At 41.4% G+C, this 27,811-nt stretch overlaps 1 protein-coding gene across 5 annotated transcripts in view; it reads left to right on the top strand.

Annotated features, from left to right (window-relative positions):
- Nucleotides 1–27,811, top strand: part of DEUP1 (deuterosome assembly protein 1) — a 93,922-nt gene that overhangs the window by 10,190 nt on the left and 55,921 nt on the right. For 3 of the 5 annotated variants that reach the window (XM_045019933.1, XM_045019917.1, XM_045019925.1), the window contains 5 exons: nucleotides 15,231–15,402; nucleotides 16,347–16,442; nucleotides 21,726–21,860; nucleotides 23,867–23,980; nucleotides 27,240–27,452. In XM_045019933.1, coding sequence (XP_044875868.1) covers nucleotides 15,283–15,402; nucleotides 16,347–16,442; nucleotides 21,726–21,860; nucleotides 23,867–23,980; nucleotides 27,240–27,452 — 678 coding nt within the window. In that variant the 5' untranslated portion in view covers nucleotides 15,231–15,282. Of the gene's footprint in view, nucleotides 1–161; nucleotides 200–2,477; nucleotides 2,500–15,230; nucleotides 15,403–16,346; nucleotides 16,443–21,725; nucleotides 21,861–23,866; nucleotides 23,981–27,239; nucleotides 27,453–27,811 lie in introns of those variants that run through there. The other 2 variants (XM_045019950.1, XM_045019942.1) reach the window with 2 other exon arrangements.

Raw genomic sequence — 27,811 nt, 5'->3', positions numbered from 1 at the left:
CTTATAGACTGTAATCAAGTCACCCCCTAACCTTCTCTTTGTTAAGCTAAATAGATTTAATCTGTCACTATAAACCAAGTTTTCTAATCATTTAATCATTTTTTGTCTCTTTTTTGAACCCTTTCCAATTTCTCTACATCCTTCTTGAATTGTGGTCACAGTATTCCCAGCAGCAGTTGCAGCAGTGCCAAATACGGAGGTAAAATAACCTCTATATTCCTGCTTGAGATTCCCCTGTTTATTCATCAAGGGAGTAAGTGCATGTTGGCCACAGTGTCACACTGAGAGCTCATGTTCAGCTGATAATCCACCATAAGCCCCAAATCTTTTTCAGAGTCACTGCTTCCCAGAATATAGTCCCCCAATAAGTAAGTATGGCTTACATTCAGTGACCTGTCCTCTTCATTATTTACCATTCCCCCAATTTTGTGTCATCTACAAACTTTATCAGTGATGATTTTATGTTTTCTTCCAGGTTATTAATACAAATGATAGAGCCAAGAACCAATTCTTGAGGGACCCACTAGAAACACACCATTTCCATGATGATTCCGTGTTTATAGTTACATTTTGAGACCTATCAGTTAGCCAGATTTTAATCCATTTAATATGTGCCATGTTAATTATACATAATTCTAGGTTTTAATCAAAATGTCATGTGTACAAAGTCAAATGCATTACAGAAATCTGAGTATATTACATTAACACTATTATTTCTATCAACCAAACATGTAATCTCATAAAAAATAATTTAGTTTGACATGATCTATTTGCCATAAACCAATGTTGATTGGCATTAATTATGTTACCCTTTTTAATTATTTATTAATTGAATCCTTTATCTGCTACTCCATTATCTTGCACAGGATCAATGTCAGACTGCCAGGTCAATAATTACCTAGATCAACCTCTTTATCCTTTTTAAATATTGGCACAACATTAGTTTTCTTCCAGTCTATTGGAACTTCCCCAGTGTTCCAAGACTTATTGAAAATCAATAAAAACAGTCTAGCTTCTCAGCCAGCTCTTTTAAAACTCTTGGATGCAAGTTATCTGGACTTGCGGATTCAAAAATGTCTAACTTTAGCAGCTGTTGTTTAACATCCATCTGAGATACTACTGGAACAGAGTGTTATCATCATCGTATGGTGAGACTATATCATCAGTCTTTACCCAAATACCGAACAGAAATATTTATTGAACACTTCTGCCTTTTCTGCGTTATTATATGTAATTCTACCATTTACATCTGTAACCCTTTTGCCAGGTGAAATTGGCAACAACAAGGGCCAGGTTCTAGTCTAGTGGTTTCTCTTAACAACACAAAATAGAACTGGCTCAAGGTCCCACCAAGTAATCTGGGAAAACAAAATAACACTGCTGGGTGCTTCTAAGGGGTAATACTTCCCCTCTCACAAGCATTAAGTCTGTGTACAACAAAATGATCTTTGATTAAAAGGGGAAAGGGGACCCATCATTAATTTGGCAAAACACCACAACCATAATTCAAAAGCATGTGACGATAGGCAAACACCCACCTCACAGTATGTTGGGCATTGTTCTTTGCTTCAGTTTCTCACTTTGTAGTGTGAAAGCCCAACAAACAAATGTCCCTTAATACCTCCCCCCCCTCCTCTGTTGTACCCACTCACAGTTGCTGTCCTTGGTTAGTGGAGACCCAGAGTTCAGAGGTGCATTCACAGAGGTTCACCTCCCACCCCGGGGAGGATGAAGGCATCGAGCAATGCCTCTGCTGCTGCAGCCACTGCTGCAACTGCCTCACAGTTGCTGCCATTCCCTTTGCCATTGCTGCCCACGGCTGCCGCTGTTCACTCTGCTGCCACTGCCGCTCTGCTACATTGTTCACTCTGCCACCTGCTTCTCTACCATGACATAACATTCTGAAGTTCCAACACATAATCCAGCTCTCAATGACTTCAGCAGATAGTGGGGAACCTCATTGCTAGTGCAATCTGTGCAGTCACTTTCAGTTCAACACTGTCCCACAGCAGGTCTAGGGTTCAGCACCCAGACCTGGTTATCAGTGACTTCAGCTCTAGTGATCACTGAATAAAACAGGGACTCTCAACTGACTCTAATCAGCTACCTCTTTAAACTATGGAGACAGGAGGCCCAAATGATGTCTAGAACTCCTTAGGCAGTACCCACAGCACCATATAAGAACACATAGGTGCCAACTTTTCCCGGTACTCATGCCCTCTGGCCCTGCCCTGACTCCACCCCTGCCCTGCCCCATTCCAACCCCTTCCCCAAAGTCCCCACCCCAAATCTGCACCCTCCCTTCCCCTATTGAACCCCTCCCCAAATCCCTGCCTCGGCCCCACTTTTTCCCCTGAGCACGCCACGTTCCCCCTCTTCCCCCCTCCCTGCCTGCACGTGCCGCCGAGAAACAGCTGTTTCACAGCGCAAGCGCTGGGATCCAGGGGGGAAAAGCAGGCACACGGCGCACTCAGGGGAAGAGGCGAAGTGGAGGCGGAGGTGAGCTGAAGCAGAGGGGCAGGGTGGGGAGCTGCCGCTGGGTGCAGAGCACCCACCAAATTTTCCCCGTGGAAAAAAAAGGTTAAAAAAAAGTATATAGATAATTCATTAATATTAGGGGGGAATTGCATATGTTGATGACAGACTACTGATAAAGCCATTAATTATACGGATGTTTTACAAAAAAGGAAATAAAAGTGATAAGTTATTGGCTTCGAACTGTAAAGGCATTCAGTAGCAAAAAAATCAGCAAAAGACAGTTGTTCATCCTAATGAAATGTGTCACTTTTGCTGCTTTTTATAAAGATATATATACTTCAGATACTCCAAGCTCTGAAGGTATTCAAAATTATCTAGAAATACAGCAGGCTTGCTAAAGATGTATAAAATTGATAAAGAACCTTTAGAGAACGAAGTAACAGAAGTAGAAAAAGTGATAAAACTCCAGGATCTGATTGATTTTCAGCTACATTTTTCAAGATATTTATATTGAGGGGTACCTTTAATTGTCAAGGAACTTCCACAATCTATGAAAGAAGCTACTGTTGTTCTCCCTAAAGTTGGAAAAGACCTTATCTTTATGCATCTCTTATAGGCCATATCACTGCTGAATCATGATACAAAGATTTTATCAAAAATACTAGCTAATCAATGTGCAATCCTGGCCATGGAGGAGAATGAGAACAGCAGGAAAGTTAAACTATTATTTTACCTTATTGGGGAACAAGGCAGAGAAATCTGTACCACTTTGAAGCTCACCATTGCCTCCAGCCTCACTGCAGTCCTAGGAGCCCTGGAGACCTGTTGCTCTCCACAGCAAAACGAAACTGGAGCAACACAGGTTTTTCACTAGAGACCTGTTTGAAGGAGTGTAGAGATAGACCCCTATGCTACTGTTTTATATATATATGAGGACTAGACAGACTTCCTTAGTCAGGACTGCGGCGGTTGGAATCACCACCTGTGGGAGCGACTGCTCAGGGAAGATGATCCCATATTAGACAGATGCTTAAATATGGGGCATGCAGTAGAAGCCACAAACGACAGGATGAAAGCCCTAGGAGGCACAACACTCCAAGAAGTACATGAGATGAGACAACAGAAAAGGAGAGCAGGTGGCCAGGCTATCATGCCCATAGTGAGATGCATTTACTTTGGGAGAAAGCATGAGCTGGTAAAGAAGCAGTGTCCTGAGCTAGGACAGTATTGCATATGGCAATTTGAGCCATTTTGTCAATGTATGCAAGAGCAGAGAAAGGTCTCAAAGATTCAGTCAGACTTGTACAAGAGGGAAATGGACAGCAATGATGACATGAGTCTAAGAGCATATCAGGTTCAGGCTGCTGGGACACAAAGGAAACAAAGGACAACACCAACCTCTGTACATGCAACTTTGTTAATAGTGAAATGCCCTCTGCGATTTCAGCTGGATGGTGCGGCTTCCTGCAGTGTGATTCCTCAGTGTGAACTGGACTCAAAGACACTCATTACAAAGGGAAGGTGCAGTCTGCTAATGTACAGTGGGAGCATAATGTAGCCCAGGGATCAGCAATCTTTGGCATGCGGCCCACCAGGGTAAGCCCCCTAGTGGGCCGGGCTGATTTGTTTACTTGCCACGTCCACAGGTTCAGCTGATTGCTTCTCCCACTGGCCACGGTTCGCCGCTCCAGGCCAATGGGGCTGCGGGAAGTGGCGTGGGCCGAGGGATCTACTGGCCGCTGCTTCCCGCTGCCCCCACTGGCCTGGAGCGGTGAACCGTGGCCAATGGGAGCCGCGATCGGCCGAACCTGTGGACGCGGCAGGTAAACAAATCAGCCCAGCCCACCAGGGTGCTTACCCTGGCGGGCTGCGGGCCAAAAGGTTGCCGATCCCTGATGTAGCCTATAGGAATATGTAACCTCATAGAAGCAGCAAAGAATCCTGCTTGCATCCGAAGAAGTGGATATTCACCCACGAAAGCTCATGCTGCAAAACGTCTGTTAGTCTATAAGGTGCCACAGGATTCTTTGCTGCTTCTACAGAACCAGACTAACACGGCTACCCCTCTGATAACCTCATAGAAACTAACCTGAAAAATAACAGATGGTATCAACTGAAGTTTGTGGTGGTAGATGGTAAGCTCTCCAGACCTCTCTTGGGGTATACAGCTATAGAAGCCATGGATCTGATCAGGATATAGTGTCAGAATTTTATATCTGCAGTGCAAGAAGCAAAAGGGGGCGTTCCATGGACAATGGAGACAATTTTAAAAGCATATGGGAATGCTTTCAAAGGCGATGAGTGCCTCAAAGGAAACTGCGAGTGGAAGTAGACCCCACAGTAGAACCTGTGTGCTCATGGGTGGCAAGTTTGTAAAAATTTTGGTGGTGCCCAGAACCCGCCCCCCAACTCTGCCCCCCTAACTCTGCCCCCACCTGCCTAAGGCTCTGGGAGGGGGCTCGGCGGGGGAGGTCTGGGGTGTAGATCCTGGGCTGGGGATTAGGGTGCAAGAGAGGTGCAGCGTGCAGGCTTTGGGATTGAATTTGGGTGCTGGGTGCAGGCTCTGGGCTGGGGCAGGGGGTGGGTGTGCAGGAGGGGGTGAAGGGTGCAGGCTTTGGGACGGAGTTTGGTGTTGGGAAGGGGTGTGTGGGAAGGGGGAGGGGGTGCACCTTCTGGGGAGGGAGTTTGGGGATAGGAGGGAGTGCAGGGTGAGGGCTGTTGGGCTGAGGATGAGGGGTTCATGATGCAGGAGGGGGCTCAGGGCTAGGGAAGAGGGTTGGGCTGTGGGGTGAGGGCTGTGGATGAGGAGTTCATGATGCGGGGGGGGCTCAGGGCTAGGGAAGAGGGTTGGGCTGTGGGGTGAGGGCTGTGGATGAGGAGTTCATGATGCGGGGGGCTCAGGGCTAGGGCAGAGGGTTGGGATGTGGGGGGATGAGGGCTCTGGATGGGGGATGAGGGGTTCATGATGCAGGAGGGGGCTCAGGGCTAGGGCAGAGGTTTGGGGTGTGGGGTGAGGGCTGTGGGGCTGAGGATGAGGGGTTCATGATGTGGGGGGGCTCAGGGCTGGGGCAGAGGATTAGGGTGCGAGGGGATGAGGGTTCTGGCTGGGGATGAGGGGTTCATGCTGTGGGGGGAGACTCAGGACTGGGGCAGAGGATTAGGGTGCAGAGGGATGAGGGTTGGGGCTGAGGATGAGGGGTTCATGCTGCAGGGGGGCTCAGGGCTGGGGCTGAGGATTAGGGTGCAGGGGGATGAGGGGTTCATGATGTGGGGGCGCTCAGGGCTGGGGCTGAGGATTAGGGTGCGGGAGGATGAGGGCTCTGGCTGGGGATGAGGATTAGGGTGCAGGGGGATGAGGGCTCTGGCTGGGGTTGAGGATTAGGGTGCGGGAGGATGAGGGCTCTGGCTGGGGATGAGGATTAGGGTGCAGGGGGATGAGGGCTCTGGCTGGGGCTGAGGATTAGGGTGCAGGGGGATGAAGGGTTCATGATGCGGGGGCGCTCAGGGCTGGGGATGAGGATTAGGGTGCAGGGGGATGAGGGCTGTCATGGTCTCACCCTCACTTGAAACTGGGGGGTTTCAAGTTGAGGACCAGCATGTATCCCCCCACCCTAAAATCCTAGGGTAGGTCTCCTTTTTGCTGCCACCACCCGGTCAATTGCGTGGGCCGGGACACCCCTGTTTTCCCCCTCCTCTTTCCAAAGACGTTCCCTGGGGGAAACACAGATCAACTCACAGAGGGAGAAACCTCCCCTTCTCCCCCCTCCCTTCTCTGCCCGGAGATAAGCCTGTCTCACCACCGAGAGAGAGTCTCTTAGCTCCTTCCCCCTGTATCCACAGTAGAAGGGATTTAATCAAATCTTTATAGAAAGAATTTATTAAAAGAAAAACAAGAAAATACACAATCTCTATGAATCCAAGCTGGACATTCATAGGGTATAACCTTATTAATTTCTGGAGAGAATCTTCTCTCCTTCTCAGTACAAACAATACAGGCAGAATTAAGAATAATCAATAACAAACACACAGAATTGCAAACATAGGATTATTAGATGAGGACACAAAGTACCTTTCTAATACTCACTATCTTGACTAGAAGAAATTAGTTCAGAAAGATGGAAACTTGCAGAAGACTTGATTAAACATCTGGACCCTTGTAACTCCAAACGGCTAAAAACAACACACACAAGAACAGAGAGAGAAAGTTCCCTCCTAGGAATTTTAAATTCTCTTCCCTGATTGGTCCTCAGGTCAGGTGTTCACCAGGTACTATGTGTTAACCCTTTACAGGTAGAAACTTAACCCTTAACTAACTATTTATGACAAGGGCTCTGGCTGGGACTGAGGATTAGGGTGCGGGAGGATGAGGGCTCTGGCTGGGGCTGAGGATTAGGGTGCAGGGGGATGAGGGGTTCATGATGCGGGGGCGCTCAGGGCTGGGACTGAGGATTAGGGTGCGGGAGGATGAGGGCTCTGGCTGGGGATGAGGATTAGGGTGCAGGGGGATGAGGGCTCTGGCTGGGGCTGAGGGTTTGGGGCGTTGGAGAGGCTCAGGGTAAGGGCAGCCTGCCTTGCCATTAGTGAATGGCAGGCACTAGGACCTGGGGCAGCAGACAGCCATTCTGCCCGGAGCGATCTCCAGCAGCACAGAGCAAGCAGGGGAGAGGCGTGTGCTTATTTCTGTCAGGCAGGGACGCGACGCGGAGCGGCGGAGGGGGGGGGGGATACGCGGGGGGGTGTGTGGCAGGTGGGGGCTGAGACCTGCTCCAGGCAGGGTCGCGGTGGCGGGGGGAGACCTGGGGGGGCCGGGGCCCGATCCAGGCAGGGCCGGGGGAGACACCCAGCTCCAACTATTGCTGGAGCAGGGCCCCCCAGCCCTGAATATTCCTGGAGCCCGGGCACCGCACAAATATATAACCTGCCGCCTCTTACCACAAAAGGAAAATTGCAGTGACACTGTGCCATCCAGTACTGAAGGAGCTCGAAAGTCTGCAGAGCAGGGGTATCATAGAACCTGTAGAAGCCCCTAGAACCTGGGTAAGCAGCATGGTGGTGGTAAAGAAGCCAACAGGCAAATTGCATATCTGCAGAGACCCAAAGCCAGTGAACCAGGCATTGAAAAGATGCCACTATCTACTGCCCACAATTGATAAAATTTTGCCAGAACTTTCCAAAGCCAGAATCGTTATGGTATATCATGTGAGAAATGGGTTTGGGCACATAAGCCTGGATAAAAAGTCCAACATGCTGACACCTTTGCAACACCATTTAATGCTACAGATGGCTGTGCATGCTGGTGGGCATAAGCCTAGCACCCAACATGTTCTAGATGGGACCCTGGAATGACTGCCTGGGTTAAAATAATTGCAGATGATATCCTCAGTATAGGTGAAAGGAGCAACGAAACAGAAGCTGAATAAGACCATGACAGAAAACTCCAGGCTTTTCTAAGCAATACAAGGACAAGAACATAAAACTCAGCCAGAAAAATGCAACTCAAAGAGCGTGAGGTGATATATTTTGGGACATCTGCTCACAGCAAAGGGACTGAAAGCAAATTCTAACAAGTTCAAAGCAGTCAGAGACATGCCTATGCCAGTGAATATAAAAGGGGTACGGTTCATAGGAATGATAAATTTTCCATCCAGTTTTTCTTCCTTCGTGTCTGCAGCAGTGGAACCAATACATCAACTCACAAAGCAGGATGCTGAGTGTGCAGGTTCCCAACAGCAAGCATTTAACATACTGAAATAAATTATAACAGTTGCTAGGAGAGCCACTGACACTCCAGTACGATGCATTGGAGAAAGGTTTGGGTGTAGCTCTTTTACAGAAGCAACCAGTTGCTTATGCCCGCAGAGCCCTGTCAGAGATTGAACATGGGTATGCCCAAATAGAAAAAGAGTTTGTGGTTGTTGTATTTGGGGTTAAATGATTCCATCAGCGCACTTATGATCACTCATTAATAGCGCAATCAGACCACAAAATTCCTAGAGACAGTTATGGCAAAGTCAATTCTTAGTGCTCCAAAGGGATTGCAGTTCATGTTGATGCACCTCCAGCACTACCAGGTGGAGATCAGATGTTGTCCAGAACAATTACTGGTGTTAGCTGACACCCTGAGCAGGTCATATATTTCCAGCACCAGGGAGTTGGGGGAAGAGGAATCAGGATATTAAATCCATTAACTTGCTGCACTATCTTCTAGGTTAAGATGATGGAAATCAAAGACATTATGAAAAACATCCAATTACAGGCAGTCAAGACAGCAATACTAGCAGGGTGGCCAGAAGACAAAAGCTAACTACTGGTAGGAGCAGAACCATATTTTCAAATTAAAGATGAGCTGAGTGTGCAGGATATAATTATATTTTGAGGAAGAGAGCTATTGTCCCCACCTCATTGCATTGAGATGTCATAAAAAAAATATGCCTCACAGCTGAGCATGACAGCTGTCTTAGATAGGCTCAAGCGTATATTTACTGGCCAGGAATGAATACATTTGATAGAAGGGTGTGACACCTGTTTGTGTGATAACCACTTGCAGAAAGAGACTGTTACCACATGAGCTGCCCACCTGACCATAAGAAACAGCGGGAGTGGACTTATTTACCTTCAAGGAAAAACAGTACTTGTTTACAGTGGATTACTATTTGTATTTTTGGGAGGTTGATGCCCTGCCTGATACAAGAAGCAAGTCAGAGATCAGCTATACCCTTTTCATATCCACTGGTTCTGGAATGTCTCTGTCTGCCTTGATCTTTAACTGTCCCACTCTCCCATGGTACCAGTGCCTTCAAGTTAGGCATTATAGTTCAGATCCTCAAAGATATTTAGGCTCCTAAATGCCTTTTAAATCAATGGAACAGTGGTTCTCAATCTATTTACCACTGTGGACTGCATATGCAGCTCTCTAATATATATCCTATCTGTATGGCCTTGAGGATGTCACATGGGTTGCAGCTGTGTGCTGATTGGTTGAGAACAACTACAATGGAAGCTAGGAGCCTAAATACCTTTGGGGATCCCAGCCTATGTGTCGCAATTTTCTAGAAAAGTTATTTTATACAGAAAGCTAACTTTCATAGACACAATGGCTTCTGGTCAATTAGGAAAGAAAAAATCTAACTAATTTATATCTATCTTTGAACAGAGTCATAGAATTTAAGGGCAGAAAGGACCACAAGATTATTTAGTCTGACCTCCTGACATCTTTCCTAACAAAGCAATATAGTTTATATATGCACCAGAGGAAAAGGATTTGGATAGACAAATTACCCGAAAGGAATGGGCTGGAAAAGAAGATGACCATAAACTTCAGTTTGTAGTACAATAAAAGAAAATTTATTTAAGATCCTGTTTCAGTGGTACCTTGCAATGGAAAGAGACATTGAACGGAGGAAATGTTGGAGAAATTGTGATGAAAGAGGAGATTATATGCATGATGGACATTTCCAGTCATTAGAGAGTATTGGGATGCAATTAGTAATGAAATATTAAAAATCGTTGGGGCTTCATGGTAGAAATGGTCTCACTCAAAGAAATGAAGAATTAGTCACTCATGTGCTACTAGATTCCAGGCTACTGATAGCCTCTCACTGAGAAAAGAAACACAGTTCAAAATTAGAGGAGTGGTCCTAAAAAATAAGGGAGGATGTTGTTATGAAAAAATTAACCTTCAGTTATTTACCCCAGTAAAATAGAAGACAAACAGATGCCTAGATACTTGATTACTATTTATTCAATACTCAGACAATGTACATTCACCTGCAAAAAGCTACCATGCCTGTCCAATTTTTTTGGAATGTTAATGTTTGATAGAGACACCTGGTTTGATAAATAGGAGTAGTCAGTCGTTTCATTCAATTTAATAAAATCACCAGAAACAAGACAGGCTGGTGGTAAGAGGCTCACTTTGTAATATGATAACATCCTGCTAAATAGAGAGATGTTCACTATTATATCATTGCATAATGTTTCTCTAAACAAAAATATAAGCCCAGTGTTATACTATTAATGTTTTATTCCTAATATTTATATGGCAATTATTGTAAACCTTTAATAAACAGTTATAAAAATGGTTAAGAGGTGTAGTCCTTCTCAAATATACATTTGATTTAATGTTTGGATAATATTTGAAAATGTTTAAATAAATTTTAAAAATGAGATAATATCCTGACTTACTTTTAATTGAGAAGGCAACAAATACTGAGTTTCTGATTACATTTCCTCTTATTGCCTTTAATATCCAGTTCAGGAATGTAAATACAGGGCTAGTTAGTCTCTGTTCAAATCTCTCGACAGTAAATAGCCTTCCTGCTTATGAAGAGTCATGACCTGGAAGTAACATTGTAAAAATGTCATTCATCAGTGTCAAAGGAGTCCTGTTGAAAAGGATGAATTTCAAACTTAACTTCAAAGGTTTGGAAACCTTACTACTTTGTGTTTGAAGATATTATGCAACTCTGCTTTTAGGAACAGCACAAGTACAATGGAAAAAGATTTCTTCATCTCCTGAAAAGGACATTTTCTCATGACTGGGCTTTTTTCTCTTTTTAGTGAAAGTAAAACTGTTGATTTAATAGGAGATGCTTTGTTGCTTGAGCTCTTTTACGGGTCAGACTGGGAAAGTCAATAACTAGCAATCTTGTTAACTAGACTTAGTTTTAACAACTTTTGGCCTTCACATTGGTCAAACAACTGGTCACAAAGATCTATACAACAGGAACAGATCTATACAGACACATGCCTGGAACCCCGACCAGGTGTATTCTATTTGCTACCCAAGATCCATAAACCTGGAAATCCTGGACGCCCCATCATCTCAAGCATTGGTACTTTAACAGCAGGATTGTCTGGCTATGTGGACTCTCTCCTCAGGCCCTATGCTACCAGCACTCCCAGCTATCTTCGAGACACCACTGACTTCCTGAGGAAACTACAATCCATCAGTGATCTTCCAGAAAACACCATTCTGGCCACTATGGATGTGGAAGCCCTCTACACTAACATTCCACACGAAGATGGACTACAAGCCATCAGGAACAGTATCCCTGATAATATCACGGCTAACCTGGTGGCTGAACTTTGTGACTTTGTCCTCACCCACAACTATTTCACATTTGGGGACAATATATATCTTCAAGTCAGTGGCACTGCTATGGGTACCCGCATGGCCCCTCAGTATGCCAACATCTTTATGGCTGACTTAGAACAACGCTTCCTTAACTCTCGTTCCCTAACACCCCTACTCTACTTGCGCTACATTGATGACATCTTCATCATCTGGACTCATGGAAAAGAAGCCCTCGAGGAATTCCACTGAGATTTTAACAATTTCCATCCCACCATCAACCTCAGCCTAGACCAATCCACACAAGCGGTCCATTTCCTAGACACTACTGTGCTAATAAACGATGGTCACATAAATACCACCCTATACCGGAAACCCACTGACCGCTATACTTACTTACATGCCTCCAGTTTCCATCCTGGACACACCACACGATCCATTGTCTACAGCCAAGCTCTAAGATACAACCGTATTTGCTCCAATCCCTCAGACAGAGATAAACACCTACAAGATCTCTATCAAGCATTCTTAAACCTACAATACCCACCTGCTGAAGTGAAAAAACAGATTGACAGAGCCAGAAGAGTACCCAGAAGCCACCTACTACAGGACAGGCCTAAAAAAGAAAATAACAGAACACCACTAGCCATCACCTACAGCCCCCAACTAAAACCTCTCCAGCGCATCATCAAAGATTTACAACCTATCCTTAAAGATGATCCCTCACTCTCACAGATCTTGGGAGACAGGCCAGTCCTCGCTTATAGACAGCCTCCCAACCTGAAGCAAATACTCACCAGCAACCGCACACCATAAACACTAACCCAGGAACCTATCCTTGCAATAAAGCCCGATGCCAGCTCTGTCCACATATCCATTCAAGTGACACCATCACAGGACCTAATCACATCAGACACACCATCAGGGGCTCGTACACCTGCACATCTACCAACGTGATATATGCCATCATGTGCCAGCAATGCTCCTCTGCCATGTACATTGGCCAAACCGGACAGTCTCTACGCAAAAGAATAAATGGACACAAATCTGACATCAGGAATCATAACATTCAAAAACCAGTGGGAGAACACTTCAACCTCTCTAACCACTCAGTGACAGACTGGAAGGTGGCAATTTTGCAACAAAAAAACTTCAAAAACAGACTCCAAAGAGAAACTGCTGAACTTGAATTAATATGCAAACTAGATACTATTAACTGTGGTCTAAACAAAGACTGGGAATGGTTGGGTCATTACACCAACTGAATCTATTTCCCTATGTTAAGTTCTCCTCACACCTTCTATGGGCCATCTTAATTATCACTTCAAAAAGTTTTTTTTCCTCCTGCTAACGATAGCTCATCTCAATTGATTAGACTCTGCCTGTTGGTATGCATACTTCCACCTTTTCATGTTCTCTGTATGTATAAATATCTCCTGTCTGTGTGTTCCATTCTATGCATCCGAAGAAGTGAGCTTTAGCTCACGAAAGCTCATGCTAAAATAAATTTGTTAGTCTTTAAGGTGCCACAAGTACTCCTGTTTTTTTTTTGCGGATACAGACTAACACGGCTGCTACTCTGAAAAAAGATCTCTAAAATACTTTTGTTGTTTTGGTGACATTCTGGACGTTATTTCTGTACTAGGACTGCAGGATCTGAATGATTGCTTTAGTTTGATAGTGGGAAGACAATAGATATGTCTACATCAGAGCAGGAGGTGTAATTTCCAGCTGTGATCAAGCTAACACCCTACAAATAGTAGTGTCACCCTACAAATAGTAGTGTCACTACACCGTTGCAAGTGGCAGGATGATCTAGCTGCTTAAGTATGTATCTATGTTTTAGATGGGATCGTACTCAGATGGCTAGCCCAACCTGCTGCTCACATCACCAGGGCTATACCTCTATTTTTAGCACACTACCTCAATCAGAGCTAGAGCAAGTATGTATATCTAAGCTGGAAATTACACAACCAGCTTCTAGATATGCCCAGTGTCTGTCACTTTCTACTGCACTATGTGAAGAGCACAGTCTGTATGCTATTCAGTGTACGTCTTCACTACCCGCCATATCGGCGGGTAGCAATCGATTTCTCGGGGATCGATATATCGCATCTCATCTAGACGCGATATATCGATCCCCGAATGAGCTCCTGTCGACTCCGGAACTCCACCAACCCGAACGGCGGTAGCGGAGTCGACATGGGGGGCCGCGGATGTCGATCCCGCGCCGTGAGGACGGTAGGTAATTCGATCTAAGATACTTCGACTTCAGCTACGTTATTCACGTAGCTGAAGTTGCATATCTTAGATCGATTTCCCCCCGTAGTGTAGACCAGCCCTCAGAGATGCTAATCATATCAGTGAAAAATTAACCTGCTTGAAACAAGGTGTTTTTTAAACTTATCTAAATGTCTGATGATGTAACAAAAAAGTAATGCTGTTAATATATCAAGTTTTTCTAATTAAAATGTTTATATATTAAAATAGTTAATTTGTTTCTGAAAATATCAGTTCACTTATATGTGATAGAGTTAACTATTTCCCCTTGAATAATTAGAATAACCACCTTTTCTTTTGGGTAGGAATATCTGTGCTTGCTATGTGCATGCTTTCTAAATACTCAGCTAATTTAAGTCTTTCCCTCTAGGATTTTCAGGGTAGGTTTTGTTTAAATGCCCAAATTAATGGAAGTGTTCAGTCAAAATATTCCCTTCAACTGGCTTATCAAGCTTGACCACACTAATTTTTCAGTTGCTCTCTTTTGGTAAGGCTGGACTCACAATAGTATTCCTCTAGTTTTACACTGGAATAAATCCACAGAAATGAAGTTACATCTGTGTAAAACTGGAGTAATGCAGCAGTGAATCAGGTTCATAGTTAAAGAAAAAGACATAACTTTTCCATATGAGAGGGTGAATGGAGAAGAAATCTCATAGGACAGATGCTGGTCTTCCTGTTTATCCTTCACTCTGGAAGGCACCCACATACCAGAGTAATGGGTATGGTCTAAACAATATAGAATAGAGACATAGGGATGGAAGCACTATCTGACAGCCCTTCTTAGGGCTCCAGCAAATAAAGATTGGGAACCATTACATTAGCTATGGGTTGTATGACCAAATCCAGGTCTGGCGGGATGTAGTTTTGCACTCTCTACACTTGGGATTTTGAGAGATGGAACTTGGTGGAAATGAAAGTTTACTATTCAGCAAAGCATGTTATTTATATGACCTACTATCAGATCTGCAGGGGAAAATATCAGTTTGACAAACAATAATGAACTCAAGCTGCTAATTTAACTATATATTGTTCATATGGCAGCACTATTGTGTGTCTACTGTTGTTGCATTGATTCTTCCACAGTAGTCCACTGTAATCAGGAAGTATTATAAGGTATTTATACTTGATAGGAGGTCCAGAATACATGCGGGAACTGCCATGCGTAAGAGCTTTAAAAAAAACACTGTAGCCTCCAACCCTTCAAGCTAAGGTAAGTATCATACACTGGGATTCTGTCTACGTTTGAAGTCATCCTTTAGCTTTAAGGCTCCTCCCCTCTGCCCCCACCCCTAAAGACCTGGTATTTCTATGAGAGTAAATATATTATAGTAATCTGAATAAAAATATTTTTTGTCTCTAAATCTATATTTGGAAAATTTGTGTTTTTTATTATTAGAGCTTCTCCATGTGAAGCTGAGCTTCAGGAATTAATCCACCAAATTGACATCATGGTAAACAACAAGAAACTGGAATGGGAAAGGAGGGTGCAAGCTTTAGAGGCAAGAATGGATGTCCGGGATCAAGAATTAGCAAATGCCCAAAGCAAGTTGGATCTGAAAGGTCAAGAGGTATGTATATGAATACCATCTCCTATAAAGAAAGCATTTAATTCTGTGAGTTAGTTAATAGCATGCTTTATAAATATGCCTGTTCAGTGTATCACATCAGAATACAGAACAAGTTCTTTAAAGATCAGTAATGATCTCTGATATTTTGTATTAAAATGTGGTTCTGCTCTGAAAAATTACTGTAAAAATGTCATTGAGTGGTTCAATAATTAGTAAATATTGCATCCCTTGCATCCGAAGAAGTGGGTATTCACCCACGAAAGCTGCAAAACGTCTGTTAGTCTATAAGGTGCCACAGGATTCTTTGCTGCTTCAATATTTAGTGTGTCTCAATTATGTCCAGTTCAAATATGTCCACTGTTTACAAGTAAAAAGTTGATTTGATGGTTTTTCTAAATGCCAGCCCAGCTAATTCAATCTGGGATTTTAAAGTCAAAATGGGTTCTTTCCTTCTCACTAATTATAAAGGTTCTCCAGGCCAAATTAGGCCTTCATTTACACCTTGGCAACTCCATCATTATTACTATTTATATTGCAGTACCACCTAGGATTACTGATCAAAGATCAGACACTCTTTCTGCTAGACACTGTACAGATGCACAGTCATATCTACTGAGTATACATTCAGAGACAATAGTGCAATCCTAATGTCTCCCAACAATTTGCATTTGTGTAATTCAAGTTTAGTAAAGAAATTTGGACAAAAATCCATCTTGCGAATTATAATGTAAATATGCAATGGACTTTTTGGGTACAAAATCTTAAACTTAAGCAATTTAGTTTTGTGGTATCTAATTTTACTTTTTAATAACTTGTTAAAATATGTACAATAAAAATATGTACCTTTGGGGCACCAGTCCTATTTACAATTTTGTCAGTGTTAAATATTAACCTTTTAGAAATTATTTGGAAAAAGTAAAATTGAATGTTTATTTTAAATGTAGGTAGGGATACTTCGACAGAAGTTAGACAGCTTGCAGAAGACTAAATATGAGATGGCTCAGGATTTCGAAGCTCAACTTCAAGCATTGAAGTCTCAAGTAAGGAAAAAGTCAGATTCAGTATTTTACAGTGGTTCAATATTTTCAGGTTGGTTTAGTAGATTTTGAACAGTTTTCTAAATTTACTTTATCACTTTATATTTCCATTTCTTATCATATCAGCTAATATTTCTTTAGAATTATTTAAAGACTTACTTTGTGTTGAGAATTTGGTTTGATAAGTATGAAGTATTTTTGTACTTGTTCAATTTGTGTTATCTACATTTAAAAAATTTATCCTTAACTATTTTCTAAAAAATGTTTCTAATGTATAATTTAATAGATGTGTCTTCAGGGATTTGTGAATGGTAAATTATCACACTTTTTAAGTTTGGGTGACCATATCCACTTCCATGGATTCAATTATCATTTCTATAAGGAGAATTCTGAATCTACTTCTCCACACTGGACTTATTGTGACAATGTGATCAAAGGACATGGAAAGAGTCTCTGCCAGATGTAAGACCTGTGGACTATGGATTAAGTACCTTTAAGGGCTAAAATCACTTAATCAGGGTCATGATTAGAAGATGATTGCACACAAGGAATCTTGATTTGAGAACTGTCTTTATGTTGACTGTTTTAGATTGCTTAAGGTTGGCTTGTTTTTAAGTTAAGATTATTTGTGTTATGAAGGCTACTGGAAAGCTCTGGAACAGCTTTCAGGTTCATAGTTTTCAGGTTCATAGTTCCAGCTATGAACAGATAGGTAGTTTTCCATGAGAGAGGAGGTATAAAAACAGAGGGAACTGGAAGGAGGAGGCATCAGGTTGGATTCGTTTTGCTTTTTGATTATTTTGCTTGCTCCATGTCTGTACTTTTTCTCTGTTTTTCTCTATTTTCCATTCTTAGCTATGAGTCTAATGGGTGTCAGGTTAACTGAACTTCAGTTCATAGTGTTTCTCAGATTTTAACAATATAGCCTAGACAGTCCTAGATTTGGTCTTTTCTTTCTTATCTGATGGTGTCTTCAATGTTTTCTGCTAATGGGAAAGGGAAGGAAACAAAGGCTTGGGGTATACTTAAATCTTATACCAGCATAGCTATGTCAGTCAGCGGTGTGAAAAAAGCCACACCCTAGTGACATAGCTTTGCTGATAAAACCCCCAGTGTAGATGCAACTATGCCAACAGAAGAGTGCACAGGTAATGTTATTTGGGGAGGTGGTGTTCTTATACCAGCAGAAAAACTCCTCCTGTCAGCGCATGCTGCATCTACACCAGGGGCCTGTGCCTGCATAAGCTCTGTAATGTAGACATAGTTTGTCCAACAACCAGACCTCTTCACCAAATCAGCCTTCCGGTAAAACTTCAGATGGACCTCGGACTTGGCATGGCTAAGTAAAGAACTATAAGTTTGATCTGATGGTGACAACATTCGTCATCCACATACCACCAGACCATAAAATGGAGCATCTGTTCTTTTTTAAACTTTCATTTCCCTTCCTCAGTCTTCTCTTTTATCTGTTTGCCTGTATTTGGTTGGAGAAACTGATTTGACAAACAAACAGCTTTGTAAATAAGCTGAGAATGTTTTGGTTGTCAACTAATTACCACTTTCAGTCATTTAAGAAAACAGTTATGAAACAAAAGCTGATTCCTCACTTCCACTGGCTTCTTCATCACAGCCCTCAATGACGGCACTGTCAGCACCACTGACACTGACCTATTCTTTTGCCTTCCGACCATTTTGCCTGTTTCCATCAGCTCCGTCATATACATCCTCTATGTCAGTACCGTTAGGACATTCACTAAGGAGAGTTATATCGCCTCTTCAAATTTGGACCATGATAGACCTGTATTTCCTCCACAGTCTTTCAGGTCTCTTTTTAGGTCACACTCTAGTGATGCCAGAATCAAGGGGCAAGATTGGCATTTTTACAAGGAAGTCCTTGTATTATGCCTATCACCCTCATGGGCAGTTCAAAAAGTGGAATTCCCTTTTGGCTTTATTGTGCATCTTGGACTTCCCCAAGAGTGTCTAGACCACTGTTGGAGTCTCAGTGTAGGAGATGATTGCATTCTCCCTTTCTGGAGACTTCAAGGGAGGATACTCCTACCATTCCTCAATCCCCTCCTTTGCTGAAGCCCACAGAAAAAGATGCAAGAGAAGAACACCTAGGTGTTCCCATCACCATGTTTCATCTTCTTCGATGCATAAGGCCACCACCCCACAGTTGACATCACCCTCCTCCCCATCCCACCCCCAATAGAGGGCTTTAAAGTGTTTCAGGACCTCATGGCCACATCTCTAGGATTGCAGGAAGAGCTTGTGCAAGACCACCTACACAAGTTTTTTGATATCTTACAAACACCTACCACAAGAAGGGTTGCCTGTCCCAAAAATGAAGCCTTTCTGGAACCTGTGAAAAACCTCTGGCAGATGCTGGCCTCTGTCACGCCCATTCTTAAATATGTGGACAGGTGTTATCAGGTTCCCCAGCAGGAATTTGATTATTTCTTCACCCATCCTGTCCCAGAATCCCTTGTGGTTATGGTAGCCAATGAGACTTCAAAGCAGTCTCATCCTAGGGCCACTTCAAAGGATAAATTTAAAAGATTGGATTTATAGTGCCTTTCTGGCACTATCAATCGGCCTATAATCACTGTGCTCCTTCAGATGAGGGTGTTGAATTATCTGACACTGTTGTTGAAATATACCTTTATTAACTGGTGAGCAGTTTCCAAATTGGGGGACAAAATTGCCTGAAGAATACAAAAAACAATTAGTGGCCATGATCTCTGAAGGACATCTCACTGCCTGAACATCACTCCAAGTGGCCATCAGTGTGGCCAACACTACCTTGTTGTGTACAATGGATTGTATATGTGCACAATCACGTAGGAGGAAGAACAGTTATTTACCTGTACAGTAACTGTTGTTCTTCAAGATGTATTGTGCACATTCTTCAACCCTCGTGCCTTCCCCACTATTTCGGATATTAGATAGGCAGTGGTGTGAAGGAACAGAGAGGGAAGCTGCGGTCACACCTCTTTTATGCCATCACGCTGAGCACGAGGAGAGGAAATGCTGCCTGTTGTGCTCCCTGGTGATAATGCTGGCAAAAGTCTTTGGCTCAAGTGCATTGGGCGCACTTATACTTACAGTGAAATATATATGTGCACAACACATCTCAAAGAACAATAGTTACTGTACCAGTAAGTAACTATTTTTTTAGCAATAGTTGTGGGGTGGATTTTGGTACAATTAAATAATCCATAAATTACATCAGATCTAAATCCTGCCTTACATTATCATATTTCCTGTTATTGCTGTGGTATCTTGGATGGCTTGCCATCATCTCAAGTTAAACATGATCTAATTTTTTCTCCAAATGCTCTCCACTGCCATCATTTTCTGTTTCTGCTAACAACTTCACCATCCTCTCTGTTATTGAGACTCACAATTTGGCGGACATAGATTTATATATTCCAAGGCCAGAAGGGACCATTGTGATTATGTAGTATGACCTCCTATATAAAATAGGCCATAGAACTTCCTCATAATAATAAATAAGAAATAATAATAATTAATGAATAATTAATGTAATCTTTCATGACAATTGTGCCCTTGAGCGTATTTCTTTCTTCTGCACATCCAAGCCATGAGCAAATCCTAACTGTTCCCTTGATATTTAAAAAAAATCTGACCATTCCTACCCATCTTAACAACAGTCAAATTATTTGTCTGCACTCTGAACATCTTCAACACCAACTAGCATAATTTCTTTTTCTCTGGTCTTGGGTCCCAGCTTGCCAAAATTTTCTTTGTTATTCAGCACTCAGACAATTTCAACCTCTCTTTGAATCTCTTCATTGATTTCTTATTGCTCTACATGTATGAAGTACAAACTTCTTGTTCTGGCTTGTAAAGTCATACATCACTCTCTCCTGACTTCAATTGCCACCTGCTTTTGCTTTCTGAGACTTCCTTTGTTCTGCCAGACATGCCAGTCTTGATGCCCCCTTCATTACATTCTCCCTCTTCTGCTTCTTTGCCTTCTTTCATGCATCTCTTTGCATGGGACATCCTTCAAATTCTTATTCATTAAGCTACCACTCACTCTTTCCTCATTCAGATCCCTCCTAAAAGCACAATTCTGTCCTGAAGAAGATGAGTATAAAGCCTCCCTATCCCAGATGTATCAGTTTATAAACATGCCTAAACTAAATAGCCACATGATCTGATTAGTGTAATCCTTTTCCGACCTCATTTCTTCACCTCCCCTTGTTTGTTTACTACCCTCACTTGTGTGTCAAACCTAAACCTAAACTGTGAATTCTTCAGAGTTCAGACATGGGGCCTAGCATACTTTTGATTGCTGAAAAATAATATATCATAATAATATAGGGTGTTAATCTTGAGGCCCTGCTAATTAAGATTAACATTAATTTAGGGCTAAAATTCACTGGAATGTAAACACAAAACTCTGGTGGCTGAGGGATTGGCAGCTACTACACTTCCAGATTATTTGGAGAAGTGTCCTTGGTAAAAATTGTAAAATATTGGCAAATGTGGTGACCGGCCATTTTAAGTATGGCCAGTTCCTTCCACCTCAACCCCTCCAAGAATCCTCCTGCTACTGCCTGATTCCCTCCCTCTACCCCGTCACCAATGTCTTCTGCTGCTTAGCTTACCTTTTTCCATCTTGTACCCAGCACCTGAGTTGTTCTTTGTCCTCCTGTTGGCTACCTCCCTGTTCTTTCCATGGCTCCAGAGCCATCCCTTCATTATAGGTAACAGTATGCAGAGTTATATTTGGTATTATTTGGTACCTGATGATCCCAAGGTAATGGAACCACTATATCCCTAATATATCAACAGTTTTAATGTTAAAATTAAGCATTTAAATATCTTAAACTGCTAAACATCTTCATGAATAAGTGAATATACACCAGTTAATCCCTTATTCTGATTACTGAAATACTTTTAAAAATTGTCAACACAAGATGGCACTAAACAAATGTAAAACAAATCATATAAATACAAGAATTGATTTTACATGGTTAAAAACAAAAGTGCCATACAAAATTTCAACAGAAAAAAATAACTTTGAAGTAAATCTGTGTTTAACTGGGCAGTTAATAAACACTCAGGGTTATATGAAAGCTTAGTCTTGTTTATCTTTAATCATTTATTTTTAGTAAGTGGTGCTTTGTTACAGAGATTCACTAATTAGAATGTTTAAGCTTCACTGCATTTACCAATTATGACTTAAATAAAAGATTATCTGAGATAGAAGAGTGACACATTCTTAATATTCATATCTCCTTTCATTTTTAGTTTTGTAAACTCACACAAAGCTATGAAAAACTACAGTTACACCAGATAAAACAAGATAGGGTTCACGGTAAAGAAATATGTGCAGAAAATCTGGAAACTCCATTTGAACTGAGCAATTTAAACCAGAAATTGGAAGTAAGTATATTTTGCTGATAGTAGACCTAGTATATCTTCAGGATTCATACTTGGTTTACAGTTTCAGGCGGTAAATCCCATAAGCATGTACAGTGTTCTGTATACAATATGGAAAGAACTGTGTGAGGACAGTGTTTTCTGTTCTTCAAAGGCATTAATTTTATTAATGCTGTTTTTAGTCCTGTTAATATAGCTCAGCCAGCTCATAAATTTAAATTTGAAAGAAACAATTACTCTGTCCCTGATCTCTGAGGAACATATTATTCAATAAGGGAATGGTTCAGGAGAATTTTTGCATTCAGGGGGATGTTCTAGGCTTTTCATGTTATGGCCACTATTAATTAGTTTTAATAGATTTCAAGACTAGAAGGGACCATTTTGATTATCTAGTCTGACTTCTTGTATAACACAGAGCATAGGATTAACTCCTCCCACCTACAGAGGATTGCTCCTGCCTGATAGCCACACCTCTATTGGAGGGCTGGTGATGTGCCCTATCTTTTCCACGTGGAAAAGCCCACACCATTATAAAATCTGTCAAGCCTTGGAGCCCACCAGAGTGGCTAACAGTTATTACTACTAGAGTAATGCATGGTTTATGCATCCACCTAGGGCTAAATATAGATCTTCATGACTCTCTCAGAACCTGCTAATCTGAGAATGACCTTATCCAAGGTTTGAACATGGATACAATGCAACACAGTGCTACCAGTTGGTAAATTATACAATATGAAAAATGAATGCTTGGAATGTGTTCAGCAGAGTCTAGTTTTAAGAAAATAATGACTGTATTGAAAATCTACTGAAGCTCAGCAATACTTTACTAGTGCCTTGAACCTGCAGTCCTCACTTTGTAGTCGGATGAATATGCATTGTATCTGATGTTGTGAAGAAATAAAAGTTGTTTATATTTGCTTATAATTCAGAAACAGACAGTAGTAAAAGTATAGAAAAATTATGGATCAATCAGCTTCATAGAGCATAGATGCAGCAAATAGAATCTGACTGTTCAAAATTCATAATTACACTGAGATAGGAAAACTGCACAAATGTATCTAGATCTCTGGAACCTACATTTCCATTTGGAAAAATGAAGTTCCTAGTCTGGGTTTTAAATATATTTTAGGGGTGGGGATTGTGTGTAAATCAATGCATTGTTACTTTGATTCTTTATCCAAACTGAAAAAGCAACAATCTCCAGTAGCTATGGAGTACTACTAATAATTTTATTGGGTATAATCTTCACAGTCTAGTTATGAATATTTAAATTCTAATAAATACCTTTAAAAAACTAACTAAAATACACTCAGCTCCATTACAGAAATATGAAAATAATAGAAATTGTTAATCGGGTTTGGGTTTAAATTCTGTGGACTCAGGGCAGGAATTCCTCCTACCCCTTAAAAAACCTCAAAAAAACATTACCAGAATGAGCAGCAAAAAAGGGCAAGAGAGGAAATGTTTCCCCTTTAGCTGCCCTCCCACATTCTTAAGAAAAAATATAAAATATAATAATTTCATCACTGAAATTGTTCATCTGAACACCAAGAGCCTTTATTATTCCTTTATTATGCCGCATTATTCCAATTTGTACTGGTGTAACTCCATTGAAATCAAAAGAATTACACTGTATAAAACTGGAGTAACACAGTGGTGAATCAGTCCTCTACGGTCTACAACAACTGAAGATATATGAAACATTAAAAATGTTTCTAACATTTTACTGCAGTTATTGTGGATATTATTCAGCTTGCTCAAAATAACAACTTTTTCAACTGCTGGAATTTTCTCTTGTGGCAAGAAAATGAAAACTTTTTTTGCATTTCTTGACTTCTTTTCTTTCCACAGATTCGATTGTCCCTCATTATTAATAATAAATATATATTAATTACACAAGTGACTTTTCTTAGAACTATAAAAAAATCTGAGTGTTCATTAAGAGTGTACTAGTGCAACTTGGAGAAAAATTATTTCAAGGCTTAATGACCTTGTGTTGCTTTTTTCAGGAATTTGAAGCAAAATCAAGAGAATGGGATCAGAAGGAGACACTATATCAAAACCATCTCATTTCTTTAGATGCTCAACGAAAATTATTGTCTGAGAAGTGTAATTTATTTCAGGTATAGTTCCTACCTTCCTGCTTTAGAAAAATATTAATTGAACCATGAGCTCAGCTAAAGAGCTGTTTTAACTAACACTAAAATGTTTCTAAAACACTTGTTTGCAGTGGTGTTATAGCCAGGGGCGGCTCTAGGCTTTTTGCCACCCCAAGCACGGCAAGCAGGCTGCCTTCCGCGGCTTGCCTGCGGAGGGTACGCTGGTCCCGCAGCTTCGGTTCTCCTGCGGGAGGTCTGCTGAAGCCGCGGGACCAGCGGACCCTCCGCAGGCAAGTCGCTGAGGGCAGCCTGCCTGACGCCCTCACGGAGCCGGCAGAGTGCCCCCCACGGCTTGCCGCCCCAAGCACGCGCTTGGCGTGCTGGGGCCTGGAGCTGCCCCTGGTTATAGCTGTGTTGGTCTCAGGGTATTATAGAGACAAGGTAGGTAAGGTAATATCTTTTGTTGGACTAATTTCTGTTAGTGAAAAAGGTCCTACGTATGCCTATCACAACATGCAGTATATCTCATCCAGTGCACTAAGAGCCCTAATAACAACTATGTGGGTGAAATGAGACTATGTTCTCAAATTAACTCACACAGAAAATTGATAAAAGACAAAAGCACCATATTGCCCCTGGGTGAACACTTTTCAGAAAACAATCACTCCATATCTGACCTCTCAATCCTCATCCTCAAAGGAATCTTTAAAAAGATGAGCCTGGGAGCTTAAATTCATAACTTCGTTAGACACTAAAAATCATGGACTCAATAAAGACACTGGATATATGGCTCATTACAACAATCTATAACCCACTAACCTCCTTTGTTCAATGACTGCAGAGATGTTAACTGCCCACTTCACATTGAATGGTCTCTTACAGGTTAACTCTTTATGCTAAACAATCTATTCCACCTTGTATTTAGCTGTGACCCTCTGAGTAACTTTCCCAGACCTAATGAAGGGCTCTGTGTAAGCTCAAAAGCTTGTCTCTATCACCAACAGAGGTTGGTCCAATAAAAGATATTACCTCACTCATCTTGTCTTTCTAAAACACTGCTAAATTTACTGTGACTCTAAAGAATTCCTATGCACAAATTTTTGTAAATACAGGAGAATCCTCTCTGAAACAACTAATACTTGATACTTGGAGTAGTTTTTATTTAAGTTTTTCTTGTATATTGTGAATACGTACCAAGTGAGTATTACAAATATTTGGAATAGATAAATATGGAAAAATAATGTATACTCGGTTTTGCTTTAAAAAAGCATGATGCATATGGGGTCTTGCTCAGGTTCTTGTCTAGGTGGCATCTCTTCTATGCTATTTATTAATATACAGTTCATTAGGATGATCTGTACTGCAAGAAAACTTGCAAAGTAAGAAGTGCAAACTATTAGTGTTCATTCAATAACTGTCTAAATTGATCCCTATTCATGAGAACAGTGCAGCCCCAGAATTCAAGCTCAAAAATCTTCTAGAAAGTAATGTTTGATGTGTCCACTCATCCTTCTCTCCTTGTGCTGATTTCTGGGATTATAACAGTTGAAGTGGCTTGAATCACTTTCCAGTCCTCTTGACCACCAAAGGTTCAGCAAGTTGTCGTCTGTGCTCTCCTCATTGGCTTTGGGGGTTACTGTTTTGTTTATATAGTTACTTGGTCAGTCAATTTTTAATTTTTTAATTTTTTAATCTACTTTAATCTACTTTTTATTTATTTATTTTTTATTTAATCCTAGCACAAAGGGTAGATTTTTTTGGAGTCTTGATAGATTATACAACTATAAAAGCCTTCTTGCCTAAAGATAGGTTCCATGCCATCCAGGAGATAGGCTCCAGGCTATCAGTCTTGCGGAGAAGCCTGGCTGGGGCCAAGATCTAGGATGGACTGTTCCCTGTCAGGGCCTCCCTGAGAGAAGGGAATAGTTTATATTTCTTTGCATTTCTTTTGAACTTTGGGTACCCTGGGAAGGGTGGAACTGCTATGTGACCTAACTGGAGGGCTAAATCACCTGGAAGGTATTGGTAGCTGGATAGATCAGCTGAAGGCCCTGAGAGAAACAGAGGCTTAATCACTGCTGCACCAGTCCATCCCATAAGAAGGCATGCTGGCATTCAATATGGCCACAGGCAGATAGGTGCCTGAATACTTTTGTTGATCTAGCACTTTGTGTAATATGAGGCTAAAACCTTGGGTCAGTTTACCTCATCTTAGATGGGTGTTGAGCCACCAAAAGATATCAGAACACACAAAATAGGACCTAAGACAATCTATAGCATGCCTTTTCATTGCCTCCATCAATGAAATATGCTACTTGTAGCTCTGTACACTTTTTTATGCAGCATTACTCTTTCAAGTGAGCTCTAGACCTGATGCCCAATTTGAAGGAGCAGTCCTGCAATCATTTTTCAGCTAATTCAGACCCATCTTCTGGATAATTACTGCTGCTTGTTAATCTTCGAGGAGTGGGGATCCACATGGTCAATTCTTGAAGCAGTGAAAGTGGTTACCATAGTAACTGATTTTCCAAGGTGACTGTGGATCCATAAACACTGCCCACCTTCCCCAACTTTCAGTTCAAGGGTTCCCTAATTAGTAAAAGGGACTACAGGATGGTTGGAGGCCAATCCCATCATACTCTCAGCTCAGATCCCTGTGTAATAGTACTTTCTAGAAGATTCTGAAGGTACGATTATTCCGCAGTTGAGTGGATCTATGTGGGCAATCATCTCAGAGAAGCACAGTTACTATGTAACTCACTGGGTTTTTAATATATGGATTGTGTGGTGTTAGCTTAAAAGTGAAGGGCAAATTTCTGCCTTCAAATGCACACACACAACTCTTATTGAAGTCAATGTATTGGAGGGCAAAATTGCCCTCAACTAATTATTTTTCTGTAGCTTTGTGGTCCAAATATATCATTACATTCACATTAGTATTTACTGACATTATTGTCTATATCTTTCCCTTCTAGGGAAATAAGCACAAGAAGGGAAAACTCTCTCAGAAATTCTGCAAACTTAAATTTTCAGAGTTTCAACCACATTCTTCCACTGAGGGCAAGGGATTTGAGGCCCAATAAAGACAAGAGTGAAACATCCCTTGTATTTTGGAGAAGCAGCAAGGAAATCCTCCAGTGGGCACAAGCCTCTCTGTGGTGCACTATCCAACTCCCATTGTAGTTAATGAAAAGACTGCTATTGATTTTATTGGTAGTGGACTGGACCAAAGGGACAAAATATAGTTTTTGAATTTCACTGAAATTATTTCCTTGTTCTATAGAAACAGACACAGAATTATCAATTCCAAATCAGCAATAAGAACCAGAAACAGGAAGACGCAGCTACTTCCAGCCAATCCAGAACTGAGAGGGATGAGTTCATTATTGAAAAATTAAAGTCAACTGTGAATGAAATAGCAATAAACAGGAATAAGTTACAAGAGGAAAATCTAAAGCTACAACAAGAACTAACAGTGTACCAAACACAATGCCAGGTAATGACTAGTTACGGTATTTCTTCTCTATAAGTATAGTGGAATAAAGCTAAAGGAATTAATGTGGAAGCATTAATTATTGAGGAATACATTTTCAAAATTCCTTTGGAACACTTGTATGGAGGATGATTATGTAAAGTACATTCATTCTTTACAAAACCATAATGTGCTTCCAGATGTGCCATCTTTTGAATGACACACAAGAGAAAACAAAAATGTTTTTGATATGCAGTACTGTCTTTTATTTTATTCTTGTCTATGTTTTATACCTCACACTTTACACCTCAAACTTCACCAGAGAAACCCAGCTTCATTCACTGTATCTTGTGTATCAATGGCTTTCATGAATGTTGTTTGTC

The sequence above is a fragment of the Mauremys mutica genome, chromosome 1 (genome assembly GCF_020497125.1).
Source record: "Mauremys mutica isolate MM-2020 ecotype Southern chromosome 1, ASM2049712v1, whole genome shotgun sequence".
In the NCBI taxonomy this organism is placed as follows: Eukaryota; Metazoa; Chordata; order Testudines; family Geoemydidae; genus Mauremys; species Mauremys mutica.
The sequence above is the reverse complement of the archived record's forward strand: the minus strand, read 5'-3'. Positions and strand labels throughout refer to the sequence as shown.